The sequence below is a fragment of the Geotrypetes seraphini genome, chromosome 4 (assembly GCF_902459505.1).
Source record: "Geotrypetes seraphini chromosome 4, aGeoSer1.1, whole genome shotgun sequence".
NCBI classification, from domain to species: domain Eukaryota; kingdom Metazoa; phylum Chordata; class Amphibia; order Gymnophiona; family Dermophiidae; genus Geotrypetes; species Geotrypetes seraphini.
The window spans coordinates 16083486-16110727 of NC_047087.1; the positions used below are offsets into that span (position 1 = coordinate 16083486).

Sequence of the window (27242 nt, forward strand, 5' to 3'; positions counted from 1 at the left end):
GCTTAGGCCAGTTTGCTTTTCTGTCACTTCAAGGCTTTGCAGTTGTAACATTGCTAAATACAGCTGCATAAGGTGTTCTGGAGTGAAGCATTCATAGGTCTCAGTTCTCTAAAAAAACACAAATCACAAACAAGTTACCTGTAGAGTTGCAAGCCGAACTCCTTCAAGTGGCTTGTCAGGGTCCACCTTCACCTCACTCGTTCTGTTGAAGGCATCAAGTTCTTTTATGGAATGACAGGCCTGGTAAGAAGCCTGGATTAAGAGAATAGCGGAATGTGGACTTACTTCTAGTGTAAGAAAGCGAGCATTCTTCTGCGGTGCATCTGGATTTACTTTAATGGCCTTGGCATTTTTGAATTCCTGTAAGCTTGGTAGCTGTCCTGCAGCCTGAGAGGCACCCTGTTATTGTGAGATAGCAGTGTTATCACAGTTCCAGAGTGGGTTCAAGTCACAGGAGAACTAGCCTATCGATCTTACTCCCTCCTTTGCATGTTTAATCAGCAGTCCTTTAATTTATAATGTGTGTTTTGAAACACTGCTTTTCTTTCAAACACTTTATAGACCAATATTAATGCACTATACTCCAAGCCAAACAGACAAACTAAAGAGTAGCAAATCACATGGTATCTACTCCAAAGTGCTGGAAAAAATGAAAAATGAAATTGCAGATCTACAATCTGTAACCTATCACTAAAAATTATCTATGGCACTGAAGATTAGAGGGTGGTCAACATAACCTTGTTTAAAAATTTGACTTCCAGGAATGATCTGGAAAACTGCAGACTAGTGACCTTGACAAGGAGTGCCAGGCAAAATTGCAAAACATTTAAAAAGGGGTAACTGGGTTGGTTAGTCTGGTGCAGTGGTTCCCAAACCTGTCCTGGGGGACCCCCAGCCAGTCAGGTTTTCAAGATATCCCTAATGAATATGCATGAGAGAGATTTGCATACCTGTCACTTCCATTATATGCAAATCTCTCTCATGCATATTCGTTAGGGATATCTTGAAAACCTGACTGGCTGGGGGTCCCCAGGACAGGTTTGGGAACCACTGGTCTGGTGTAAGAAAATTGACAGAGTCAGATGACACCTTACAATCAAGAAACAATATATCAGGAGGAAAACACTTAAATTAACCCCTTCTTTTACAAAGGTGCGTTAAGGTTTTTAGCATTAGCAAGCGCTAAATGTTAACGTGTGCATGTTATTCTATGGACGCGTTAGCACACGCTAAATCCGCACTAAAACGCTTAGAACGCCTTTGTAAAAGAGGGCCTAAATCAAATCAAATCTATCTATCTATCTATATATATAAAATCGGAGGTATGTATGTGTGTATGTGTGTGTATGTGCCGCGATCACGCAAAAACGGCTTGACCAATTTGAACGAAACTTGGTATGTAGATCCCTCACTACCTGGGATGATATGTTCTGGGGGTCTCGCGGCCGACCTGCACACGTGGGCGGAGCTACAAACAGAAAATCAGATTTCACCCATTCATGTCAATGGAAAAAATGTAAAAAGCTGCCATTCTCACAGTAATTCAACAACGGCTTGACCGATTTGAACGAAACTTAGTATGCAGATCCCTCACTACCTGGGGTGATATGTTCTGGGGGTCTCGCGGCCCACCTGCACACGTGGGCGGAGCTACAAACAGAAAATCAGATTTCACCCATTCAAGTCAATGGAAAAAATGTAAGAAGCTGTGGGACCGATTTGAACGAAACTTGGTATGCAGATCCCTCACTTCCTGGGGTGATATGTTCTGGGGGTCTCGCGGCCCACCTGCACACGTGGGCGGAGCTACAAACAGAAAATCAGATTTCACCCATTCATGTCAATGGAAAAAATGTAAAAAGCTGCCATTCTCACAGTAATTCAAAAACGGCTTGACCGATTTGAACGAAACTTGGTATGCAGATCCCTCACTACCTGGGGTGATATGTTCTGGGGGTCTCGTGGCCCACGTGCACACGTGGGCGGAGCTACAAACAGAAAATGAGATTTCACCCATTCATGTCAATGGAAAGGATGTAAAAAGCTGCCATTCTCACCGTAATTCCAACTATAAAACACTTTCTATGACACTATAACCACTAGGGACATCGTTTCTATTCTACCACGGACACCATACATATAGTGTTTGTATGTTCTAACTGTATTTGTAACTGTTTCCTTCATGCACCCCAGTTCATAATGTTATTACATTACATGAGTACTCACATATCCTGAACTAGGAACACAGGTTCCATTCTGAACCGGGAAACAACTGCATGGAGTTTCTTTTCAACCTGAGTTTCCACATATTGAGTTGTTTTAATCAATACTGGAACTTTTGGATGCCACTTATTCCAACAGATCTTCCTTTTCAGTTTAAGAGATTGCTAATTCCAGTGAGACTTGCATTCTCTATCACAATCAACAAATCACAGGGACAGACTATTACATACTGTGGAGTGGATTTAAGATCCCCCTGTTTTTCCCATGGACAACTCTATGTTGCTTGCTCAAGGGTGGGTTCACCCAAGAATTTATATGTTCTTGCTCCTGGAGGTGAAACTAAAATTGTTGTTTATAATCAAGTTTTGTGTTAGTTGTATTGTATTCATTTTGTCAAATATTTCACATTATAATTTGATTATTGTACTTTTTATAAAGCTGTAAAAAAATAATTTCATTCACCACTATAAAGTATCTTTATTTCAATCCATTTACTGTGTTATTGCTATAATTAAATACCCGTGCAACGCCGGGGCATCAGCTAGTATTTTATATAACTAAACTCTATCAGGGCGGGATGCGGCCGAGAGAGCGAGAAGTTGCTTCAGAAGGGGGCGGGACACCGGTAAAGGAAAGTTGCGGGGTCGGTCGCTGGCGCTCTGCACAAATTTGAAGGCTAGGACCCGGGAGGGAGAGCTTGAGACTGAGGTGTAGGACCGTGGCCAGCGGGGAAGGAAATGACGTGCTGGATTGGACAGAGCGGGAGAGAGAGAGAGAGATGGCAAACCGCAAGGGAGGCTAGGAGTCCAGTCTTGTCTAGTGATTGCGAGGTTCAGAGCTGCCAAGCTACCCATCCAGGAGGGAGTCGTTGGTTAGTCCAGGATTTTTGTCAACCGCATTAGGTACACTCTAAATATAAAAATCAAAGAAATGGAGCCTCAAATGCTCCCTTTTAACCCACAGTAACTGGAGACCTTCATATAAAGACACAAGGTAAAACAGCATAGACACATAGAAATAGACGGCAGATAAGGGCCACGGCCCATCTAGTCTGCCCACCCCAATGACCCTCCCCTACCTTTCTCTGTGAATAGATCCCACGTGTCTATCCCATTTGGCCTTAAAATCAGGCACGCTGCTGATCACCTGAAGTGGAAGTCTATTCCAGCGATCAACCACCCTTTCAGTAAAAAAGAACTTCCTGGTGTCCCCATGCAGTTTCCCACCCCTGATTTTCCACGGATGCCCCCTTGTTGCTGCGGGACCCTTGAAAAAGAATATATCTTCTTCCACCTCGATGCGGCCCGTGAGATACAGTGAAAAACTCCATACCAAAGAGAAAAGACTGTGCTTCCAAAACCTGACAAACTAGAAACAACTCTTTATGAGGTTCCTTCTATAACAGGGATCTCAAAGTCCCTCCTCAAGGGCCGCAATCCAGTCGGGTTTTCAGGATTTCCCCAATGAATATGCATTGAAAGCCGTGCATGCACATAGATCTCATGCATATTCATTGGGGAAATCCTGAAAATGCGGCCATCAAGAAGGGACTTTGAGACCACTGTTCTATAACAATGTCATGTTTTAGCTGAAGTTCATGATCACACAAAGGTCCTCCAGCACCTGGATCACCTGATCTGCCATGTGCCAACCCTTGGCTAATGAGGGAGCCCTGATCAGCCAATCATCCAAGTAAGGGAGAGTGTGATGTAGTGGACACAGCTACAGCCTCAGCACCCTGAGACTGTGGGTTCAAACCCTGTGCTGTTCCTCGACACTCTGGGCAGCATCTCTTTCCCTCCCTTCCTAACCCCCAGCCGTTGTAGCCCGTGCAGCATGTCTTTCCCTCATTCCCAACCCCAGCCCTCCTCTCTCAGCTGGATCCTAAGGTACATTAGATAGAATGTGAGCCTGCCGGGACAGACAGGGAAAATGCTTGACTACCTGACTGTAAACCACTTAATACACCTCGTTCAAGTGGTATATCAAATACCTTGGTGAAGGTATGGGGAGCCGTTGCCAGCCCAACGGGCAGAGCTAAGAACTGGAAATCCAGGACATGAAGCCTCAAGAATTTGTGGTGGGCTGGAAAAATCAGAACGTGCAAGCAGGCTTCCGTGAAATCCAGCAAGGAAAGGAACTCTCCCAGGGCCACCACTGCAATGACCAATCGCACTGTTTCCATGCAAAAGCGTGGAACTTTAGAGACCTGCATTCATGTGCTGAAGATCCAGAATAGGCTTCCAAACTTCAGAGTCTTTCTTTGGCATGATAAAGTATCTGCCTGAGCCCGAGAGTTCAGGTGGCACTGGCTCTATAGCTTGAATATCCAGCAAGCGTTGAACAGTGGCTTCAACCTTAAGCGCCTTGTTCGGCAAATCCATGGGAGAGTCCACAAACCAGTCTGTCAGAGGTCGGGCAAATTCTTGCTTGTAGCCTGACCGAATAACGTCCAAGACCCACTGGTTGGAAGAAATGCGAACCCAGGTGGACAAGAACACTGAGTGTCTACCTCCTATCTGAAGGGCACCCCTTGGCTTGGCATCATTGCGCCTTTTTGGCAGAGGGTGCAGAACAAGAGCCGAAAGACTGGGATCGCCTATAGCCTGTATACCTGTGTCAAGAGCCCTGGGAAAATCTCTGTGATGCGGCACCTGCATATTGGCAGGATCGCCAGCAGCCACGAAAATTAGAGCAACCAGAACCTCTAGAGGTCCTGAGTCTGCTGTCAGGCAGGGTCTTAGGGCAATGGTCCACCACAGAATTCATGATGTTGTCCAGGCCCTTGCCAAACAATAACTGATCCTTTAAGGGAAGTCCAGCCAAAGTAGCCTTGGAAGTGGAATGACCAGCCCATCCTGAGCATCTGGTGGGCAGAAATGGAGTACGCCGACACCTTTGCCAAAACCTGCATAAGGTCATACAATGCGTCAATAACATAATCAAACCCAGCCAAAAGAAGTTGAGGAGGAGGATCCAACACCTCACTCTTCAGTGTGTGCAGTCGAGAGAGACAGGCATGTGTGACAAAAGGACGCCGCTGAAGCAGCCTTTATGCTTAAAGTAGCTGCATCAAAAAGTCTCTGGAGTACCACACCATCTCATCACATTCACTAGGTAGAGAGCTGCACTTAGTCACCTGCGCAACCAAAGAATCTACCCTAAGCTGACCCAAAAGCTGTTGGCACTCCTGTGCCAGAGGATACAAGTGAGGCATGGCCCTCGCTATCTTGAGAACACCTTCCGGAGAATAAAACTACTCATATCACAGTACCAGGGAAAGGTGGAAGACTGCGAGTGCACACCACAAAGCCAGGAAGACATGGACGGAGCCTGCTGAGTGACTAAATTCCACTCCTGCAAAGTCTCCAAAATAAGATCTGATAAAGCCACAGACTTAAATAAACGTAGAACCGTGGGATCATCCCCAGGTTCTAAAACCCCAGGGGGATCTACAGATCCAGCACACAGTCCCTGATCTCCCATCCCAAGAAGCACTGTGCCTTTAAATAAGAGATCAGCAAGCTGGTCATCATCATCATCAGGATTCCCCAGATCAGGATCAGGCTGACGAGATGAGGACGTGTCCATAAAAGCTACGCCACTAATAGACACATCTGAGGCGGAGCAGGACTGCGCAGGGGAAGAATGCTGACTTTGAAACTCATTTCACAAATGTTTCATAAATTCAGAGAAAGCCTGTGGCTCCTGAGAAGTAGAGTCATCCTTTGATGACTTAACTTTGCATTTCTAAGGCTGCAGAGTCCGCAGCCAGGCACAAAACTAGTAGCAGTGCCAAGCCATGAAAATAAAGAAGGCTGCCCCCACCAGGATAGCCGAGCGTTTGGTCACCTGCTTCAACATGGGAGAGGCTAAGCGGGACACTGCTGCTTCTCCCAAGTGTGCCATGCAGCACAAGAACACTCTTGAGGCACTAAATTTGCACAATCCTAGCAAAAATTCAAATCAGGAGAGCTGAAGGACTCCATCCCAATACGATTTGAGGCAAAAATTTCAGTTTTGGAGAAGCAAGGAGCTTTTTTTTTTTTTTAAAAAAAAAAAAGATTGCTAAAAATCCAAGTTGGCCGCTGTTAAGAAAATCATGCCAAAATTTTTTTTAAAACTTCAAAAACGGCAATTCTAGGATTTTTCAGGAGGAGGAACACAGAAATGCAGAAACCCTCAAAACTTCAAATTTCAAACCTCCCCCGATTCACCTAACTGCCTTTACTCACTGTGACCTGTGCTGTAACTGTGCTGCAGCCTGCCTCTGCTCTCTTTCAGTAGCTGAAATCAGAAAAATCATTGCCTCATGCTGGGAATGCATCTGCAATGTTGATCTTCGGGCTGCCAGTCAGACCTCATGCCCAACTGTACTTCCACCCCTGCAGAGGTGAGAAGATGCAGTCCACAACCTGCGAGACACCATCAAGTCTCCAGTGGATGCCAAACAGCTTGTACTCGAACTCTCATTCAGCATAAGGAAAAAGTTGGGGACAGCCCCGAGCTCTTATAAAATAAATGCAGACTGGCTGACAGGTACCACCAGGGACTGGCCTGTCAGCTGCAGACTGAAGTGTGTTAAATCTTAATGCAGGCAGAGCTGAATAATTGCTCCGAGCACCAGAAACCCAGAAAAAGGGATGAAAAATACACCAAATAAAATAATAAATTGTGGAGATCAGAACAAACATACTCCTGTAGATGGAACTATGGAGCCTGTCTAGAATGTCTATTGCTCTGGAAAATAATGTCTAGAATGTCTATTGTTCTGGAAAAGATGTTACCACTGCCATGACAGGAGTCCTAGCGAAAGCCCAAGCACCAGAATGAAGGGAGATTACCAGGACCGGTTCCCTTCATGGCCTAAGGAGAAACAGGGGAATGATGACCCTGAGGAGGGAATACAGGTGTGCCTTAGCCTCCCTCGCAGGTAAGCCATTCTGGACCCGAAATGACGCTGCGGCTGCCACAGGGAAAGAAGGCAGAGAGAGCTGAGAAAGGAACGCTATCTGCACTCACAGTAAGATCCGCATCGCTGCACAGACCCAAGCCAACAACAGTGACATGAAGCAGAAAACCACTGTTCTCCACGCAAATCAGAACTGTACCCAAATGCCCGCAGGAAGATAGCAACCCTGCTAAACACTCAGCAAGCATGGTATTCATCATGAAGAGGCTGCTGCCCCTCCATCCTGGGACTCCAGAAAACGAAGGGTATCAGAAGTGGAATAAAGGCCTTATATCTGCAAACCAGCAGAGACACCACTTTCTCCAGCTGTCCTCCCAGGTAAGTTTCCAAAGGCCTCATAAAAAGGAAGCTGCTCTCCCAGGGCTTTATTCCAACTCTCCATGTTTTGTTTTGAAGGAGGAAAAAGGGGAGAAAGGCAGCCATGAGGAGGGCAGGGGGAAGGGTAGGGACATGACACTACTAGGTGTAGCCCAGATAGGAACTCAAAAAACCTATACCCCCAAGCTCACTGAGATAAACTAAAACAGGAGCTGGAGCACACAGTGAAACCAGGAGTAAGAGAGAGACAATCCATCTGCCTGCTGGAGATCGAGAATATTGGCTGAACAGTGTGTTTTTGGTTGCTGCTGATTTTTAAAGAAAGAAAGATTTGGACAAGTTACTGGAGGAAAATTCCATAGTCTGCTATTGAGACAGATACGAGGGAAGCCACCGCTTGCACTGGGATCAATAGCATAGAATGTTGTTAATTTTTTTTAAAGGCATGAATAAACATTTGGAAAAAGGCGAGTCAGTTGATATAATGTACCTGGGTTTTCAGAGAGCATTTGACAAAGTGAGATTCCTGAGGAAATTAAAAAAGCCATGCGATAAGAGGCAATGCCCTACTGTGGTTAAAAACTGATTAAAAGATAAAAACCAGAATGTAATGTTAAATGGCCAAGTTTCTTGATGGAAGAAGGTGAGATACTGGCTCGCTTCATAGGAGGCTCCGGGGCGGAAGTAAAAACATGCAGATGAGAAACAGGGGGACTCTTCCACATCCACGCCCCTCTGTGTCACTTCATGTTCTAAACTAAATAGAAACCTATGCAATGCACACCCCTCTGTCGAATTCCAAAGTCCGTTGCACTTGAATCCTCTCCTCGGGTCTTAACAATCAGTGTTCCACTTTAACTGTCCGCTACACGAATCAGCACTGACTGTTGACCAATCCAATCCAAGTCTTGTAGCTCATATTTAAATGAGGATCGTACGAAGGAACAAGGAAGGCAGTTGTAAAATTTCAAATTCTCTCCCATTCTAATATTAACCATCTTTAAAAACTACTTTGTAAAACACAGTTTAAGGATTCTCAGCAATAAATAGTATAATCAGCTGATATCATATGACCTCTAATTTCTTCCGGTCAGATCAAAAACCCTCCTTCTCTCCAAGTTTAATCTTTAATCCATTCTTTCCTCCTGTTTCTTAATGAAATCCTTTAAGTCATTAGGATTTTCATAATTGGTGGTTTTATTGTGAATAATGACCCGCACCACTGCAGGATACAAAAGACCTTAGCTGTGATCTCATATTAAGAAACTCCTTTTTGACAGTTGCTGTGTGCTATACGACCGGGATAGCCATGCAGATGATAACCCGTAATTGGAAAAATTACGATCGCCTGAATTTTCCTTTTTGGTGGGCGAACCTATGCGCTAGTTATAGGTATTAAAAAATGAATGCTGAAATGCTGGGGCATAGTAACCTGTTTAAACTGGTTTGGGGCCCGTTGACATCTTATATGACTTCTCCATAGTTTTTTGTCTTTTAATTCTATGCCATCTTCTTGCACATTCAGGTTGGGAAGGAGGTGGGGGGGGGGGGGGATTGTGTTATTGTATAGCTTTATAGCCTGTTACATTAATGGGTGCTAGAATATATGTGTGTGTGTCTGTCTATTTCTTTGTCTCTCTGTCTCCTTAGCCACTTTCTGTATTTCTGTCTTTCTTTCTTTTGGCTGTCCACCACCACCCCTTCACTGCTCCCCCTGTCCAGCAGGCCTCCCTTCCTTTTTTCCCCCTCTCTTCCTGCTCCCCCTGTCCAGCATCATGCCCTTTCCCTCTCTCACAATACCTAAACGGTTTACAATACTTTTACAATGAAAAAAACAACAACAATGCTTAAAAGAAACAAAAAAAGTAATATTGAATAAAATAAATTATAATTAAAATGATTGGGGGTTGACAAACTGAAAAGTACTAACTGGAACAGTGGGAGAAGGGGGGACAGGGAGTGAAAAATACATTAAGATTGAAAATTTTAAAAAGTGGGGGCGGGGAAGGAGAATACAGTAGGATTGCTTCTAAGGAAGTGTTTGCCATTCTCTGCTGGTTAGGTCTCATCTCAAGCGTTGTAAGCATACTTAAAGAAGGTGGTTTTTACTTTTAAGTTATCTGGTCCCTTGCAGCCGCGCGGCAGCTCCTCCCGCAAGAAGAGGGGAGGAGGCCCTCCGTTCCTCAGCCCTGCGCGCCTTCAGCTGGCCATGGCTTCACACCAGCGAGAGCACATTCTTCCAGTGCAGGAAAAAGAACCTTTTTGGAAGCGGGCTCTGCCGACAGCCGTAGCGGCCTGAAAGATCTGTGAGAGCGGGTATGTGGTGCAGTAGCGGTATTTCCCTCCCCCTCTCCGTCGTCCCTTACCGGAATTTTTTTTGTGTGTAAAAGTGCCCAGCGGCTTCTCTCAGGAAGCCTGCCTGCCTCCCTTAGTCCCTTGCCGCCCCCTTCCCACGGTCCCAACAAACGTCCTTACTCCAGCAGGGGCCGCAGCACTCTAAACACGCTGCTTCGTGGCCTGCTACTGCTCTGATTTGCTCTGCCGTGTCGGTATATTTAAAACAAATTGGAGAAAATATTTTTCCTTTGACACATAGTTAAATTTTGGAGCTTGTTGCTGCAGAATGACGTAAAAAAACGTCTTGTAAAGCGTAGGTGGGCTTTACAAGATTTGGACAAATTTCTGGAGAAAAAGTCAATAGATTGTTATTAAGGAAGACACGGGGAAAACTACCATTTTATTCCTGGAGTTAAGCACCTACCAGGGATCCTACCAGGTATTTGTGACTTAGATTAGCCAGTGTCTGAAACAGCAAACTGGGCTTGATGAACCTTGGTTTGACCCAGTATGGCAATTCTTATGAACCAGAATTAGGACTAGTTTTGGACACAGCATACTGGGTAAACAGCGGCATCAAAATTCAAGTGTCCTGCAAAAAGGTTTTTGTAAAACAATCCCACTCCCTCTTTGTATCCAATTATTTATCATCTTCCTAAACACAGAAACATAAAATACCTATAACTAAGGTGGATTTGATTTAAAATCACTAGCCAGAAACACCCAATTTAAATCATGCCTTAATCATTATGAATGGCTTAACGAAATTTAGTTACAAAAAATACCGGAAACATTGCATGAATATACAGCCACATGCTACATAGGGATTAGTTTTTAATTATTTTCATGATGACTATCTTTGGACTGTAATGAATCTTTACAAAGATTTTTCCTTAAAGAAGCATTTTATTTTAAAAAAATCCAATTTAAATAAAAAATCTGATTTAAATTTTTTAAAATAATTTTTTTTATGATCATTGATTTTTATCTACCCTGCCTATATCTCACAAAAGAAAAAGTAACATACCTTAAAATTGGGTATGCGATGATGTACTGGCCTTGGGAAGTCTGCCAAGTTGTGGTCTTCAATGTAATCCCAAACTTTCTGACGGATGTCCCATTTGGAGACCCCTGAAATTATAATAGGGAATGTAAATAAACCTTTCAATTTATTAAAAAAAAAGTCCATGCTAGTCAGACAGTGACCTATATTGCAAACCCTTTTGTTTTATTACAAACTAGTCTTTAAGCCCGTTACATTAACGGGAGCTAGAATAGATGTGTCTGTGTTTCTTTATCTCTCTCTCCTTGGCCGCTGTCTGTATCCTTCTGTCGTCCTCCCCCCCCCCCCCCCCCCCGAGCAAAGCTGTCTGCCCCCAGCACATACCTCCCCCCCAAAGAAGCCTCCTTTCCCTCTCCCTAACTGTCTCTCCATGGCCTTCTTCTGTCTTCACCCCCAGAGCAAAGCTGTCTGTCCCCAGCACACCTCCCCCCAAAGCAGCTCCCTTTCCCTCTTCCTATCTCTCCATGGCCCCTTCTGTCTTCCCCCCAGAGCAAAGCTGTTTACCCAAGCACACCCCTCCCCCCAAAGCAGCCCCCTTTCCCTCTCCCTGTCTCTCCAGGGCCCCTTCTGTCTTCCCCCCCAGAGCAAAGCTGTCTGTCCCCAGCACACCTCCCCCCAAAGCAGCCCCCTTTCCCTCTCCCTAACTGTCTCTCCATGGCCCTCTTCTGTCTTCCCCCCAGAGCATAGCTGTCTGTCCCCAGCATACCTTCCCCCAAAGCAGCCCCCTTTCCCTCTCCCTATCTCTCCATGGCCCCTTCTGTCTCCCCCCCAGCACACCCCTCCCCCCAAAGCAGCTCCCTTTCCCTCTCCCTCTCTCCATGGCGCCTTCTGTCTTCCCCCCCAGAGCAAAGCTGTCTGTCCCCAGCACACCTCCCCCCCAAAGCAGCCCCCTTTCCCTATCTCTCCATGGCCCCTTCTGTCTTCCCCCCAGAGCAAAGCTGTTTGTCCCAAGCACACCCCTCCCCCCCCAAAGCAGCCCCCTTTCCCTCTCCCTGTCTCTCCAGGGCCCCTTCTGTCTTCCCCCCCAGAGCAAAGCTGTCTGTCCCCAGCACACCTCCCCCCCCAAAGCAGCCCCCTTTCCCTCTCCCTATCTCTCCATGGCCCCTTCTGTCTCCTCCAAAGAAAACAAATTATACTCCACCCTGAACTTTTCCAGATAGGGCTGTATATCAAATGCCAATAAACATTATATATTAAAAAAGGGGGTTGCTTGGGGCAAACAGCTTTGCTCTGGGGGGGGGAAGACAGAAGGGGCCATGGAGAGACAGGGAGAGGGAAAGGGAGCTGCTTTGGGTGGAGGGGTGTGCTGGGAACAGACAGCTTTGCTCTGGGGGGGAAGACAGAAGAGGGCCATGGAGAGACATAGGGAGAGGGAAAGGGGGCTGCTTTGGGGGGAGGTGTGTGCTGGGGGCAGACAACTTTACTCGGGGGGAGGGGGGGACAGAAGGATACAGACAGCGGCCAAGGAAAGAGAGAGAGAAAGAAACACAGACACATCTATTCTAGCACCCGTTAATGTAACGGGCACTCCCCAAGTTTTGTTTTTTTTGGGGGGAGGGGAATTTATTGAATTTTTTCATTGCAAAATTTTATTGTAAAATATGTGCACTCTTTATGAAGATTGCAGAAACGTTTTGTTTTTTTCCCCTTGTCCTATTTGGGAAAGAAATCATTTCATTGTAGGGAAAAAAAACCCTAACCTTGAAGAACTTGGGAAATACCATTGACATTTGCCCTGCCTTTTAAATGACTGAACATCCCCTAAAAATGACTCTTTGACAATTGCTGACCCAATGTATTTCACAAATTATTTACTCCAGCGTATTAGTATTTGCTCCTTCCTTACCTAGATTGGATGAAGCTCTCCCCTCTGCTGCCTGATCTTTAAGACTTTCGGCGATGCCCAGCTGCTGTTCGTGGTAGTGCTTTGCGCGCTCCAAGTCCTGCATGCATCGTGCGGCATGCCCTAGGCCAGCATAGGCCCGCATCTCAATCGCTTTCTCCGACAGCTCTTGCGCAAGCTCCAGCATGTGGTTGTGATAAGACATCGCCTTATCAAAGTTCCTTCTGTAATGGTAAGCACTGGCCAGGTTGCTGTAGGCCCGCGCTTCTTCCCGTTTGTTTCCCAGCTCCTTGGAGATTTTCAGGTGCTGCTCGTGACACTGAATGGCGTTTTCAAAGTCCCCCATGGCAATATAGACAGCGCCCATGTTCCCCAATTCCCGTACTTCGGAAAGTTCATCTTTGGATTGTTTAGCGAAGAGAACGCACTGCTTGCGGCTAGCCAGCGCATTCGGGTAATCTCCAATGGCAGTGTAGACATGGCCCAAGCTGCTCAAAGCAGAAGTCGCAGCCTGTACTTCGCCGATTCCTGGGTAAGAGTGGGGAAGCCCTGGTAGCTACCATAGAGAGCAGTCGGGCGCCTTCAGCCACTGCACGCGCCTCTGCGAGGTCATGGCGGGAGAGAGAGATTTGCGCGCATGCGCACTCCTACCTGAGGTGCCCTACATCTCACGGAAAACGGACGCACGCAGATGGGAGTGCGCATGCGCGGCTTAGTCTTTTATTATATTAGATGTAGTGCACATTTTAGGTGGAATGAGATATACATTGAATTAATACTACAGTAATACAGTATTTATATCTCACATGTACCCAGATCAGTTTATAAAATGTCAAAGATCCAGGCATACCTGGGAAGAAAATAGCATGTGAAATAAATCAATTTAATCACCATTTCCAGTGCAAAAACTTTGAAACAACCAAGTGTTTAGATGTTTTATAAAGAGCAGATAAAAGACAGTTGTTCTAATAGCCTCGGGGAGCTCATGCCACTTTATTGTGGCTTGAAAGAAGGAAGTAGACACAAGGATTTGTTTATATCACACTCCTGTATCTCCAGGAAAATGAAATAATATTCAATTTTGTGATCGGAACATTCCTTGAAGTGGTGACCAAAGCACAAGTTTTTCTCATGTATTGTATTTGTCCATAAAGAATCTTAAAAACTAAAGTGCAGACTTTTAAAAATTATTCGTGCCTGCATAGGTAACCGATGAGCCTTGATATACAATGGTGTTACACCAGTGGTCTCAAACTCGCGTCCCGGGGGCCACATGTGGCCCGCCAGGTACTATTTTGAGGCCCTCGGTATGTTTATCATAATCACAAAAGTAAAATAAAACTAAACTAAACTAAACCTTAGGTTTGTATACCGCACCTTCTCCGCAATCGTAGAGCTCGGCACGGTTTACAGGGCTGGGATAGAAAGGAACTCCAATGGAAGGTTATAGGATTAAGTGTAAAGAAGGTTTAGAGGGGTTTAGGGTACCAGAGAGGGGGGAAGTAATACATTTTTGAGAAAAGCCAAGTTTTCAGATGTTTATGGAAAAATTGGAGGGAGCTCGAATTTCGAAGCGGGGATGTAAGGTTATTCCAGAGCTCAGTGATTCTAAAGGGGAGGGATGTCCCTAGTTTTCCTACATGAGATATATCTTTTATAGAAGGGAAGGATAGTTTTAATTTTTGGGAGGATCTGATGGACTTAGGATTTGAGGAATTCCAAGATAGTGGAATAATGGGAGGAAGGATACCGTGTAGGATCTTGAAAGCTAGGCAGCCATATTTAAAGTGGACCCCGGAGATTACTGGAAGCCAGTGAAGCTTGGACAGGAGTGGTGAGACATGGTCAAATTTACTTTTTGCGAAAATAAGCTTAGCTGCGGCATTCTGAATCTGCTGAAGTCTATGGAGGCTTTTCTTGGTTAGGCTTAAGTAGATAGAGTTGCAACAGTCCAATCTGGAGAGGATGATGGATTGTACAAGGACGGCAAAGTGTTTTTGATGAAAGCAGGATCTCACTTTTTTCTTAGCATATGAAGGCTAAAAAAGCATTTTTTTTTTACCAAGGAGTTGAGGTGGTCATTGAAGAATAGTGAAGAGTCCATGGTGATGCCCAGAACTTTGCTTGAGAACTCAAGCTGTAGTGTGGAGCTGGAGGACAATGGGATGGAGGTGGGTAATTTGTCTAATTTTAGGCCGAGCCAAAGTAATTTTGTTTTGGACTCGTTCAGTTTCATTTGTACAGTGAGGGCCCAGGATTGGAGGTTTGTTATACATGAGGATATATTCTCAGAGAGGTTAGTGAGGTTCGAGTCGGTCTCGAGGAGGACAAGGATGTCATCAGCATAAGTGTAAAGTGTTTCTAGAGGGGATAGATGGAGGAGTTTCAGAGAGGACATATAGACAGTTTCTTTAGCTATAAATGACAATATTATTATTAAGACTTAGCCAAAAGGAAAGATTTATAAACTATAAAGAGTTTTACCTCATGCAAAATTGTCATTTCTTTAATAAGACATTAACTATTTTTTCTGAGGCCCTCCAAGTACCTACAAATCCAAAATGTGGCCCTGCAAAGGGTTTAAGTGAGACCACTGGCCTATATCGGATGGGCTGACTGGATATTTCTATAATCATAAAGTTCTATGACATCACAATGCAGGTGTAAAGAGCCTTAGCCAATAGGGAGAGGAAATGCAAATGTTAAGAGCCTTAGCCAATAGGGAGAGGAGGAGATAGTGGATGCTCTGGATATGCAATTTGGCCTTTATCTGCCATCATAAAGTTCTATGACATCACAATGCAGGTGCAAAGAGCCTTAGCCTATAGCAGTGGTTTCAAACTTGTGGCCTGCCAGGTCCTATTTTGAGGCCCTCAGTATGTTTATCATAATCACAGAAGTAAAATAAAACAGTTTTTTGATCATATGTCTCTTTAGCTATAAGTTACAATATTATGATTAAGACTTAGCCAAAAGGAAAGATTTATAAACTATCAAGAGTTTTACCTCATGCAAAATTGTCATTGCTTTAATAAGACATTAACTATTTTTTCTGAGGCCCTCCAAGTGCCTACAAATCCAAAATGTGGCCCTGCAAAGGGTTGGACTTTGAGACCGCTGTGTTACACTATCAAACTTCTTAGCAGAATATATTAATCTCAAAGCCATGCTCTGCATTGTTTGTAATTTCTTCAATAACAAATCAGAACACCTTGCATACAACATAAGGACATAACATAAGAACATAAGAACTACCATCTCCAGATCAGACCTTCGGTCAAGTCCGGCGATCCGCACACGTGGAGGCCCAGCCAGGTGTACACCTGGCATAATTCTAGTCACCCATATCCCTCTATGTCTCTCGTAAGGGTAAGAGTTTGCTTTTAAATCCTAGAACGGTGGATTCCGCAATAAACTCCTCTGGGAGAGCATTCCAGGTGTCCACCACTCGTTGCGTGAAGCAGAACTTCCTGATATTTGTCCTGGACTTGTCCCCCCTTAGCTTCAGTCCATGTCCTCTTGTTCGTGTCACATTGGACATAGCAATGTTACTTACCGTAACAGTTGTTATCCAGGGACAGCAGGCAGCTATTCTCACTAGTGGGTGATGTCATCAGACAGAGCCCGATACGGACGTCTCACAAGCACGTGTTGCTTGTAGAAACTTAAAAGTTTCGAGATGCCCGCACCGCGCATGCGCCGGTGCCTTCCCGCCCGGAGAGCCGGGCGTGTCTCCTCAGTTCAGGTAGCTAGCCTGAGAAGCCAACCCAGGGGAGGTGGGTGGGACGTGAGAATAGCTGCCTGCTGTCCCTGGATAACAACTGTTACGGTAAGTAACATTGCTTTATCCCAGGACAAGCAGGCAGGTATTCTCACTAGTGGGTGACCTCCAAGCTAACCTCAGTGGGATGGAGGGGGAGTTGGCGACTTAAGAGAATAAATTTTTCAACACTGTTTGGCCAAACTGTCCATCCCGTCTGGAGAAAGTATCCAGACAATAATGTGAGGTGAAAGTGTGAACCGAGGACCAAGTGGCAGCCTTACAAATCTCCTCAATTGGTGTTGATCTGAGGAATGCTACTGAGGCTGCCATTGCTCTGACCTTATGGGCTGTGACCTTAGAAGGAAGTGATAATCCAGCCTGGGCATAGCAGAAAGAGATACAAGCCGCCATCCAATTAGAGATGGTGCGCTTTGATACGGGTCTTCCCAACTTATTAGGATCGAAGGAGACAAAAAGTTGGGGGGTGGTTCTGTGTGGCTTGGTACGATCCAGGTAGAAAGCCAAAGCACGTTTACAGTCTAGAGCAGGGGTGTCAAAGTCCCTCCTCGAGGGCCGGAATCCAGTCGGGTTTTCTGGATTTCCCCAATGAATATGCATTGAAAGCAGTGCATGCAAATAGATCTCATGCAGATTCATTGGGGAAATCCTGAAAACCCGACTGGATTCTGGCCCTCGAGGACCGACTGACACCTGTGGTCTAGAGTGTGAAGGGCCGATTCTCCGTGGTGAGAATGGGGCTTAGGAAAGAATACTGGAAGTACAATGGATTGGTTGAGATGAAATTCGGAGACCACTTTAGGCAGGAATTTCGGGTGAGTGCGGAGGACCACCTTGTCGTGATGAAATACTGTGAATGGTGGGTCCGCCATCAATGCCTGGAGTTCGCTGACTCTGAGAGCAGACGTAAGGGCTACAAGAAAAAGCACTTTCCAGGTGAGATACTTAAGAGGAGCCCTGTTGAGTGGTTCAAACGGGGGCTTCATGAGATGGGAAAGGACTACATTGAGATCCCAAACTACTGGGGTGGTTTGAGAGGAGGGTTAACATGAAAGAGCCCTTTCATAAATCTGGCGACCACCGGATGGGCCGAGAGGGGTTTCCCTTGTAGAGGCTGGTGGAAAGCTGCAATAGCGCTCAGGTGGACTCGTATGGATGTAGACTTGAGCCCAGATTGAGATAGGTGTAGGAGATAGTCCAGCACGGAGGATAAGGAAGCTCGCTGAGGTTCCTTTGATTTAGAAACACACCATGAGGAGAATCTAGTCCATTTCTGGGAGTAGCATTGCCGAGTGGCGGGCTTCCTGGAAGCCTCCAAGATCTCCCTCACTTCTTGTGAGAATTGGTGAGGGGTTACGTTGAGAGGAACCAAGCTGTCAGGTGGAGAGACTGCAGGTTGGGATGAAGCAGTGATCCTTGATGTTGAGTAAGTAGTGAAGGAAACACTGTAAGTGGTACAGGTTCCCTGCTGCTGAGTTGAAGTAGAAGGGAGAACCAAGGTTGTCTGGGCCACCGAGGAGCTATTAGAATCATGGTGGCCTGTTCAAGTTTCAGCTTGACCAGAGTCTTCTGGATCAGCGGGAATGGTGGGAACGCATATAGAAATCGTTTCCCCCAGTCCAGTAGAAAAGCATCTGCCTCGAGGCGATGAGGAGTGTAGATCCTGGAGCAAAACTGAGGCAGTTTGGAGTTGTGGGGGGCCGCAAAGAGGTCTATCTGAGGCGTCCCCCACTGTGTGAAGATTTGGTGAAGGGGGCTGGAATGGAGAGTCCATTCGTGAGGTTGTAGAAGACGACTTAGGTTGTCTGCTAAGATGTTGTTCTTCCCCTGAATGTAGACAGCTCTGAGGAAGGCGTTGTGGCGAACCGCCCAGTCCCAGATTCGTAGAGCTTCCTGGCAAAGGAGGGCCGAGCCCGTGCCTCCTTGCTTGTTGATATAATACATGGCGGCCTGATTGTCTGTGCGAATGAGGATCACCATGTTGTGAAGTAGGTGTTGGAAAGCTTGGAGAGCATTGAAGATGGCTCTGAGCTCCAGTAGATTGATTTGATGTAGTCTGTCCGCACTGGTCCAGAATCCTTGGGTGCGGAGACCATCCAGGTGGGCCCCCCATGCATAGTTCGACGAATCGGTTGTGAGAACTTTCTGATGGGGGGGAGAGTGCAACAGCAAACCTCTGGATAGATTTGAAGAGGTCATCCACCAAAGTAGAGACTGCCGAAGAGCAGGTGTGACTACGATGTGTTTGGTTAGTGGATCGGACGTCTGATTCCACTGTGATGCCAGGGTCCACTGGGGGATTCTGAGATGGAGTCTGGCAAAGGGTGTCACATGTACTGTGGAGGCCATGTGGCCCAGGAGCACCATCAGTTGTCTCGCCGGTAGGGTTTGGCGAGTAGACACCGACTGGCAGAGATGAAGAAGAGCCTCCATGCGTTGAAGAGGCAGGAATGCTCGGAGTCGACTGGTGTCCAGGACTGCCCCGATGAAGGGGAGGGACTGGGTGGGTTGTAGGTGAGACTTGGAAAAGTTGATCTCGAAGCCCAAGTTCTGGAGGAGGTAGGTTGTAGCCGAGACCACCGAAGTGACCTCTGGGGCTGACGGGGCCTTGATGAGCCAGTCGTCGAGGTATGGGAACACCTGTAGACCCCTGTCCCGGAGTGCCGCGGCCACTACCACCAGGCACTTTGTGAAGACTCTGGGGGACGAAGAGAGGCCGAATGGTAGCACTCGATACTGTAGATGCAGATTTCCCACCCGAAATCTGAGGAACTTTCGGGAGGCCGGGTGAATGGGGATGTGAGTGTAGGCCTCCTTGAGATCCAGGGAGCATAACCAGTCGTTCTGCTCGAGGAGGGGGTATAGAGAAGCCAGAGTCAGCATACGAAACTTCTCTTTGACCAGAAACTTGTTGAGGGCCCGAAGGTCCAGAATGGGTCGCAGGTCGCCCGTTTTCTTCGGGACGAGGAAGTACCGGGAGTAAAATCCTCGGTTCAATTGGTCTGACGGGACCGGCTCGACGGCCCGAAGCTGAAGTAAGGTTTGGACTTCCTGAAGAAGAAGGGCGGTCTGTGTCGAGCTTGAAGGATACTCTCTTGGAGGATGGTCCGGGGGGACCCGATGGAAGTGAAGAGAGTATCCGTCTCTTATGATGGTAAGGACCCATAGGTCCGTGGTTATGGCCTCCCATCGATGGTAGAAAAGATGGAGGCGGCCCCCTATGGGAGAGGCTGAGGGGTGCAGAACGGTGTCGGTTATGCTCCCAGGAAGGGAGTCAAAAGGGCTGGGTAGCCTTAGGTGCAGCCGGTGGCTGGGGTTTTTGCTGAGACTTCTGGGGAGGTTGTCTCTTCGCAGGTTGTCTCGCAGCAGGCGTTTGTCGGGGCATGTAACGCCGCTGGTAAATCAGGGGTGGCCTGGAAGGTCGAGACTGTTGAGGTTTGGGTTTGGGCCGCAGGATGGATTGAAAGGATTTTTCGTGATCCGACAGCTTCTTGGTAACAGTTTCGATAGACTCATCGAACAGATCAGCTCCCGCACATGGTACGTTGGCGAGTCTGTCTTGGAGGTTGGGATCCATATCGATTGTACGGAGCCATGCCAGGCGGCGCATGGCTACCGCGCTTGCGGCAGCACGTGCCGAGAGTTCGAATGCATCGAAGGAGGATTGCATCAGCTGGAGGCGTAACTGGGAGAGGGAGGCTACCACTTCCTCGAACTCGAATCGAGCTTGGGTGTCTATGAAAGGAGTGAACTTGCGGAGCACCGGCAAGAAGAACTCCAGGTAGGAAGAGAAAAAGAAATTGTAGTTCAGCACCCGTGACGCCATCATGGAGTTTTGATAGAATTTTCTACCAAATTTGTCCATCGTTCTCCCCTCTCGGCCCGGCGGTACAGAGGCGTAGACCTGAGAGGGATGAGAGCGTTTAAGAGAGGACTCGACCAGTAGGGATTGGTGAGAGAGTTGAGGGCCTTCGAACCCTTTATGGTGCACGATGCGGTATCGAGCATCGAGTTTGCTGGGAATCGCCGGTATGGAGTACGGTGTTTCGAAACACTGCATGAAGGTCTGATCCAGCAATTTATGCAGAGGGAGCCGAAGCGACTCCGTTGGAGGGTTAGGTAAATGCATGGTGTCCAGATACTCTTTGGAGTATCGGGAGCCCGTGTCAAGAGTCACATCCAGATCATCCGCCATTTGTCGGAGGAATGATGAGAAAGACAATTGATCCGCCAGCGTCGGTTTGTGAGACGGGCTGGAGGAGGAAGAGGCCTCCAGGTCCATGGACATCGGGGAATGGCAAGGAGAGTCGGGTACGGGTGTTTCCTTGTACTCCGGTCCCTCTGGTGGGGATACCTCTGATGAGGGGTATCCCATACGTTGCAGTTTTTTCTGCGGTGACACCTCCGAATGGCGTGAAGAGTGCCAGGATGAGTGTCTGGATCGATGTCCCTCTCGGTGGCGGGACGGAGATCGGGATCGTCTGTGCATCGCATGGTCTCCCGAGGCCCCCAAGTGATGGATAGGGCTGGAAGCGGTGGATCGTAACAGGGGTTGCGATGCAGGTTCTTGCGATGCTACCCAAGTCTGGTAAGGAGTGCGGAAGAACTCTTCCTGACTATGCCCAGGGCTTTGATTATCGATCGGAGGTCTGGTCCCATGTTGGCGCGGAGGCGTAATGGGCTCTAATGGCGGCATATCAGTAAGCGAGGCTTGCCGCATGGGCATCGCCGCCCTCCCCCGTTCGTCCTCGTCGGTTGTCGAGGTCGAACGGCGTGGGGGAGGGGGCGGACCGCCCCTTTGGACCGGTACCGGGAGGTCACCCTGTATGGCAGCGATGAGCCCGGGTCCGATGGTCTGCATGAGCTCAACGAATTGAGCTTCCAGCATGGACCGTAGCGAAGCCGATAAGGAGGGATCCGCACCGAAAGGGGGTCCTCCTGCACGGACATCGCGCTCCTTCGAGGTCGAGTGCTTCTGCTTGGTAGCTTTCGGCACTTTGATGACCACTGGTGGTACTGTGGAAGGAAGAGGTACCTGAACCGAGGAGACCTGGGCAGGCACCGACGTCGAGCTCGTGGATGGTGTCGGGATGAACGATGCCGGTTTCACCACACTCGATGCAGGAGGGGTCGATACCGGTTTCGCACGAACCGGGGAGGTATCAGATGAAGTGGAAGCTGAAGGATCCTTAGCTGCGTCCATCTTGAACATCGACTCCCACAGTAGGCAACGCCGTTTGAATGAGCGTGCCGTAAGGGTAGAGCAAGGCCTGCACGATTTCGGAATGTGGTCAGGACCAAGACACTGCAAACAGCGTCGGTGCGGGTCCGTGAGTGAAATCGCGCGTTGGCACTTGCTGCACTTTTTAAACCCGGTGATTGGCCGGGACATAGGCCGGAAAATCTCCGCCGCGAGGTCGAAGCCAGTAGGCCTGAGCCACGTGGCCGGCCCGTTCGACCCGCCGGAGGAAATAATCTTTTTTTTTTTTTTTTTTTTTTTTTTTACTGAAAAAGAAATGTACTACAATTAAAAATAAAAGAAAGCGAAAAACGCGGACAAGGAAGGCAAATTTAACTGAATTCAGCTAGCGCATGATGAAGTTGAACTTCTCAGCTCCGCGGAAAGAAAAGAACTGAGGGAGACACGCCCGGATCTCCGGGCGGGAAGGCACCGGCGCATGCGCGGTGCGGGCATCTCGAAACTTTTAAGTTTCTACAAGCAACACGTGCTTGTGAGACGTCCGTATCGGGCTCTGTCTGATGACATCACCCACTAGTGAGAATACCTGCCTGCTTGTCCTGGGATAATGTAAATACTTTTTTTTTTCCTTGCTCTATTTTGTCAATTCCTTTCAGTATTTTGAAAGTCTTGATCAAATCCCCTCGCAGTCTCCTTTTCTCAAGGGAGAACAATCCCAGTCTCTTAAGTCGTTCCTCGTATTCCAAGTTCTCCATACCTTTTATTAGCTTTGTTGCTCGTCTCTGCACCCTCTCCAGCAGTTTTATATCCTTCTTTAGGTTGGGAGACCAATGTTGGACACAGTATTCCAAGTGTGGTTTGACCATTGCCCTATAAAGCGGCATTATAATTTTCTCCGATCTACTCGTGATTCCTTTCTTTATCATGCCTAATATTCTATTTGCTTTCTTTGCCATTGCCGTGCATTGTGCTGATGGTTTCAGGGTCCTATTTATCAGTACACCCAGGTCCTTTTCTTGTTCGCTCTTACCCTGAGTTGCACCTGACATTCTATACTTGTGTTCCTTGTTCTTTCTGCCTAAATGCATTACTTTGCATTTTTCCACATTAAACTTCATCTGCCATTTCTCCGCCCATTTCTCTAACTGACACAAGTCACTCTGGAGTTCCTCGCTATCCTTCTGCAATCTGATTGCCTGGCATAGCTTTGTGTCATCTGCAAACTTGAAGAACTCACAGGATGTTCCTTCTTCTAGGTAATTGATGTCAATATTAAATAAGATGGGCCCAAGTTCCGAGCCCTGGGGCACACCGCTAGTCACTTTCTCCCAGCCTGAGAACTTCCCATTTATGCCCACTCTCTGCTTTCTGTTCTCCAGCCATTTGCCTATCCATCTTAGTATATCTCCCTCTAGTCCTTTGTAGTTTCCTGAGAAGTCTTTCATGTGGAACCTTGTCGAACACTTTCTGGAAGTCCAAGTATATTATGTCCACCGGTTCTCCGCTATCAATTTGTTTGTTCACGGTCTCAAAAAATTGAAGTAAATTCGTCAAACATGATTTCCCTTTCCTGAAGCCATGTTGACTGGCTGTCATCAGTACGTGTGTATCCAAGTGCTATCTTTAATCAGTGCTTCAACCATCTTTCCAGGGACAGATGTAAGACTCACAGGTCTGTAGTTGCCCGGTTCTCTTGATCCTTTTTTGAAAATTGGCGTGACATTCGCTATCTTCCAATCGTCCAGTATCTGTCCAGTTCTAATTGACAGGTAATAATAATCCAGCTGACTGAGGATCAGAGCCTGAACCACCATTTTAAATTGTTCAAATCCAAACAACTCCTTATCTTTCTCAAGTGGTGTAAACTTAGGAAACCTTTTCTTGACAGCATCATAATCTGATGCACTCAGACGTCAGAATGAGAAGGGGCCTTGGGGGCTGCGGCACCCTCCCCCCCAAATTGGTGGTAGGAACTTATATGACATGTAACTTCTTACTGCCGTCGGTGCTGGCTGATTGGGAGTAAGGGAAGGGGTTTGGAGTGTGCAGCAGAATATAGGTTTTAGTCTGACCAATTTTTCTAATGCTAAAGAATAACATGTAACTTATACTCAAATTGTTATTACTCTGTCATTTCTTACTATTTATAAATCCCTATACCTATTTCTTATTGCAAACTGCTTACAGATCTAAAATCCTTTTCCAGCATCAGAGCTCAAATGAGTCAATCGTCATTCTGTCTTGTTTCTGTAGTGTCCAGCTTTTGCATCCATAACTGACCACTGAGAAAATGAGTGTGTGGACAAGTCTGAGTTTGGAGTGTTACCTCCTTGCCTTTGAATACTTTGTTAAGAGCCTTCATTGAAGAGCAACCAAGTGCTATTCTTGCTGCTAGTTGCTTCTTTATTTACAAAAGAGACCAGGAGATTCTATAAGGTAAATCATCAGTTGGCATAACTTGTTAACACACCAATCCAGTTATGCCACCTTTTTAGAACGGTACACAACCAATTTTCTTGGTAGTGACATGTGCAAGTGCTGTACAGCTGTAGTTAGCAACCAGCATATTAAAATAATTGGGGGTGCTAAACCCAACAGAAAATACCCCCTGGACATAGTCAAAGTTTACTTAATATCGGGTAGGGGACCTCACACATTCACAGAGCTGATTCCCATGACTATAGATGCCAATTTATAGAACTGCCTTCATACCTGATATATCTAAGTGGTGCAACCTGTGGAATGCCTAAAATCCCACCCTCTTTTCAGATGGATAATTTTGGATTATAATGCTTTACAGATCCAACATTAACTGTTCAAGTGGTTCACAAGTGCTTATTGAGAATGACATGGGGAACAAATTTGTCCCTGTCTCTGTGGGATCCATCTCCATTCCATCCCCACGAGTTCTGTCCCTGCGCCATCCCTGCAAGCTCTGTCCTCATCAGCAGAAGCCTTGAACATTTTATGATTTTAAAGTGTTTGAGGCTTGTGCAGATGAGGACAGAGCTCACGGGGATGAAGATAGATCCCATGGGGACGGGAACAAGTTTGTCCCCATGTCCACTATCTAGTTTTGAATATCAACCCAAAGGTGTAAAATTTGAATCTGGGTCCTTATTTTGCAAACAAAAGAGAAATATGGTGTATGGCACTGAACATGCAAATCAAAAAGAAAAGTTCATGTCAAGAAGTGAACAGGTTTGCGCAAAGAAGCAAATCCCGACTAATATTTTGCTATAAATAATAATAAATTTATTCTTTTATACCGCCATTAACCAAGGGTTCTAGGTGGTTTACACCATAAGAAACTGAAGAATCAGCGAAGTACATACAGCAGGGCACCTGATCACAGTTACACCCCTCCCCCGATCCAGCAGGGGAGAACACTTTAAATATATATTTTTTTATTTCTCTTGATACTTATTTTTTTTATCTCTATTTTTTATTTATTTTACTTATTTTTAATTCTATCTTTAAATTTATTTATTCATTACTTGGTGGAATATTCATTTCTATCTCTATCAGGTACTTTAGTTAGATTGTGAGCCTTTGGGACAGTTAGGGAATTTCCAAGTACCTATCTTATTTATTGTATCTTTTAATGCATTCATTTTTGTAAACCGCTTCGAAACCTCACGGTTATTAGCGGTATATAAGAATTAAATTAAATCAAAATTAAATACCATAGGATCAAACCAGAATGAATGGATAAAAAAGGAATTACAATCTTAAAAAGACCTAAGTGATAAATTCGTCAAAGAAAGCAGACTTTCCTCGTTTTCGAAAAGAACAGTCGGACATTCACCGAGCCTGGAACATCTCCCAGCACCGGGTCCTTTTGTTGTGGACTTTAACTGGGGCCAATTCATTCTCCTTCGTGAAAAAACCCACTCGAAGCTAAGGGGCAGGTGCTAAACCCAGTGGAAAGCGCCCATCCCTGGGCTCAAACACCCACAGAACCGGCTCCAACGGCTAAGCTGCCCCCCCCCCCCCCTTAAGAATGGCAGAAAAGTAAGCTCTGGAGACCCAAGAGAAACCCAAAAGCAATACATTTCAATTGGGGGAGGGGGTTAAGGCTGCCCCCTCCCCCTGAAATCCGCCGCCTACCGTCCGACTGACAGTCCCGCAGCTTTCCCTCGCCGCTAACCGATCCCATCTTTGACGTAACCTCTCTCCCAGGAAGTGGCGTCACAGGAAAGCAGCCCGCCGGCGAATCGGAAAAGTCGCACTTAGAAGTGGGCTGGGGGCGGGGGGGCTCCTCCTCCGAGAGCTCCGCCTCCTTAGTTCTACCAGCCAAGGGCGCAGCCGCTCTTGCTCTCCGTCCAGGCTGATGCGCGGCGTCAGACGTCACCTGATCTAGCGGCGCGCGCGGGTGGGCGGCGTTCACGCGCTGCACGTGGAGGTCGCGCACAGCCACCTGCTAGTGGGTCAGGGAATTGCTTGAAGTCAGGACTTGGAGGATTTGCTATAGGAGAGGGGGGGAGGGGGAGCCTTAACTGTATCCGTGACATCCTGTTTGTCTGTCTTGGCTGTTTACATTGTAAGCTCTTTGGAGCAGGGACTCTTTGTGACTCTGTACAGCGCTGGTAGCTGTATAGAAAGAATTCATAATGGTAGTAGTAGTAGTGTGAAGAGTTTCAGGCTTTGGGAAGCAGAGCTGAGATTGTGATGTCATAATGCCTCATTCCATCAATAAGAGCCATCATCAGTGATGTCACAATGGCTTGATTGTCCTGCACTCCCCTCTGCCCTCCAACCCAGCCAGCAGATTAACCCTTTCCCTTAACTGTATCCATGACATCCTGTTTGTCTGCCTTGCCTGTTTAGATTGTAAGCTCTTTCGAGCAGGGACTGTTTTCTTACTCTTTGTGACTCTGTGCAACTTTGCGTGCATCTGGTAGCGCTATACAAATAATAATAGTAGTAGTAATAGTAGCCTAATGGTTAGTTAAGTGGGCCGTAAGCCTAGCTTGATGTCCACCGCAGTCTACAAGCCCCCCATTCCCTTTCCCTAAGCCATGGTAGCGGTTTCTACAGCAGTCTGGAACACAGTTTGAGATGGCGGTGAGACATCCAAGCGGCAATGTCAGACAGGCAGGCTGAAATTCGGGCCTGAACTCCCGGAAAGATATCAGGCGTGGAGAGGTAGATCTGGGAGTCATCGGCATAAAAACTGCGCTATGATTTTGTGAAAGGGGTGGGGGGAGTGGAAGCAAAGTAAGAAAAAAAGTCAAAACTGTGTTTCCTTGTATCTAGTGTGGCTTTGATACACTTTCCCAAATTAATATTACAGACTAAGGGCCTCTTTTACAAAGCCATTTAGTGCAGGCCACTGAGGTAACTGTCCAAAGTCCTTAGGGCAGGGGTGTCCAATGTCGGTCCTCGAGGGCCGCAATCCAGTCGGGTTTTCAGGATTTCCCCAAGAGCAAGTGGCCCAGATAAATGCAAAGGTGGAAGAAAAACGACGGAACCTGAGGTGCTTATACGCAAATGCAAGAAGCC

General features: G+C 46.7%; 1 protein-coding gene across 4 annotated transcripts in view; it reads right to left on the minus strand.

The window, feature by feature from the left end:
- Window positions 1–26029, minus strand: part of MTHFSD (methenyltetrahydrofolate synthetase domain containing) — a 74743-nt gene extending 48714 nt beyond the window's left edge. Inside the window, exons 1-3 of one of the 4 annotated variants that reach the window (XM_033943450.1) lie at window positions 25848–26029; window positions 10878–10981; window positions 286–399 (exon numbers count right to left, since the gene is read on the minus strand). In XM_033943450.1, coding sequence (XP_033799341.1) covers window positions 286–399; window positions 10878–10981; window positions 25848–25896 — 267 coding nt within the window. In that variant the 5' untranslated portion in view covers window positions 25897–26029. Of the gene's footprint in view, window positions 1–138; window positions 253–285; window positions 400–10877; window positions 10982–25513; window positions 25739–25847 lie in introns of those variants that run through there. The other 3 variants (XM_033943449.1, XM_033943452.1, XM_033943451.1) reach the window with 3 other exon arrangements.
- Between the last annotated feature and the right edge of the window lie 1213 nt (window positions 26030–27242).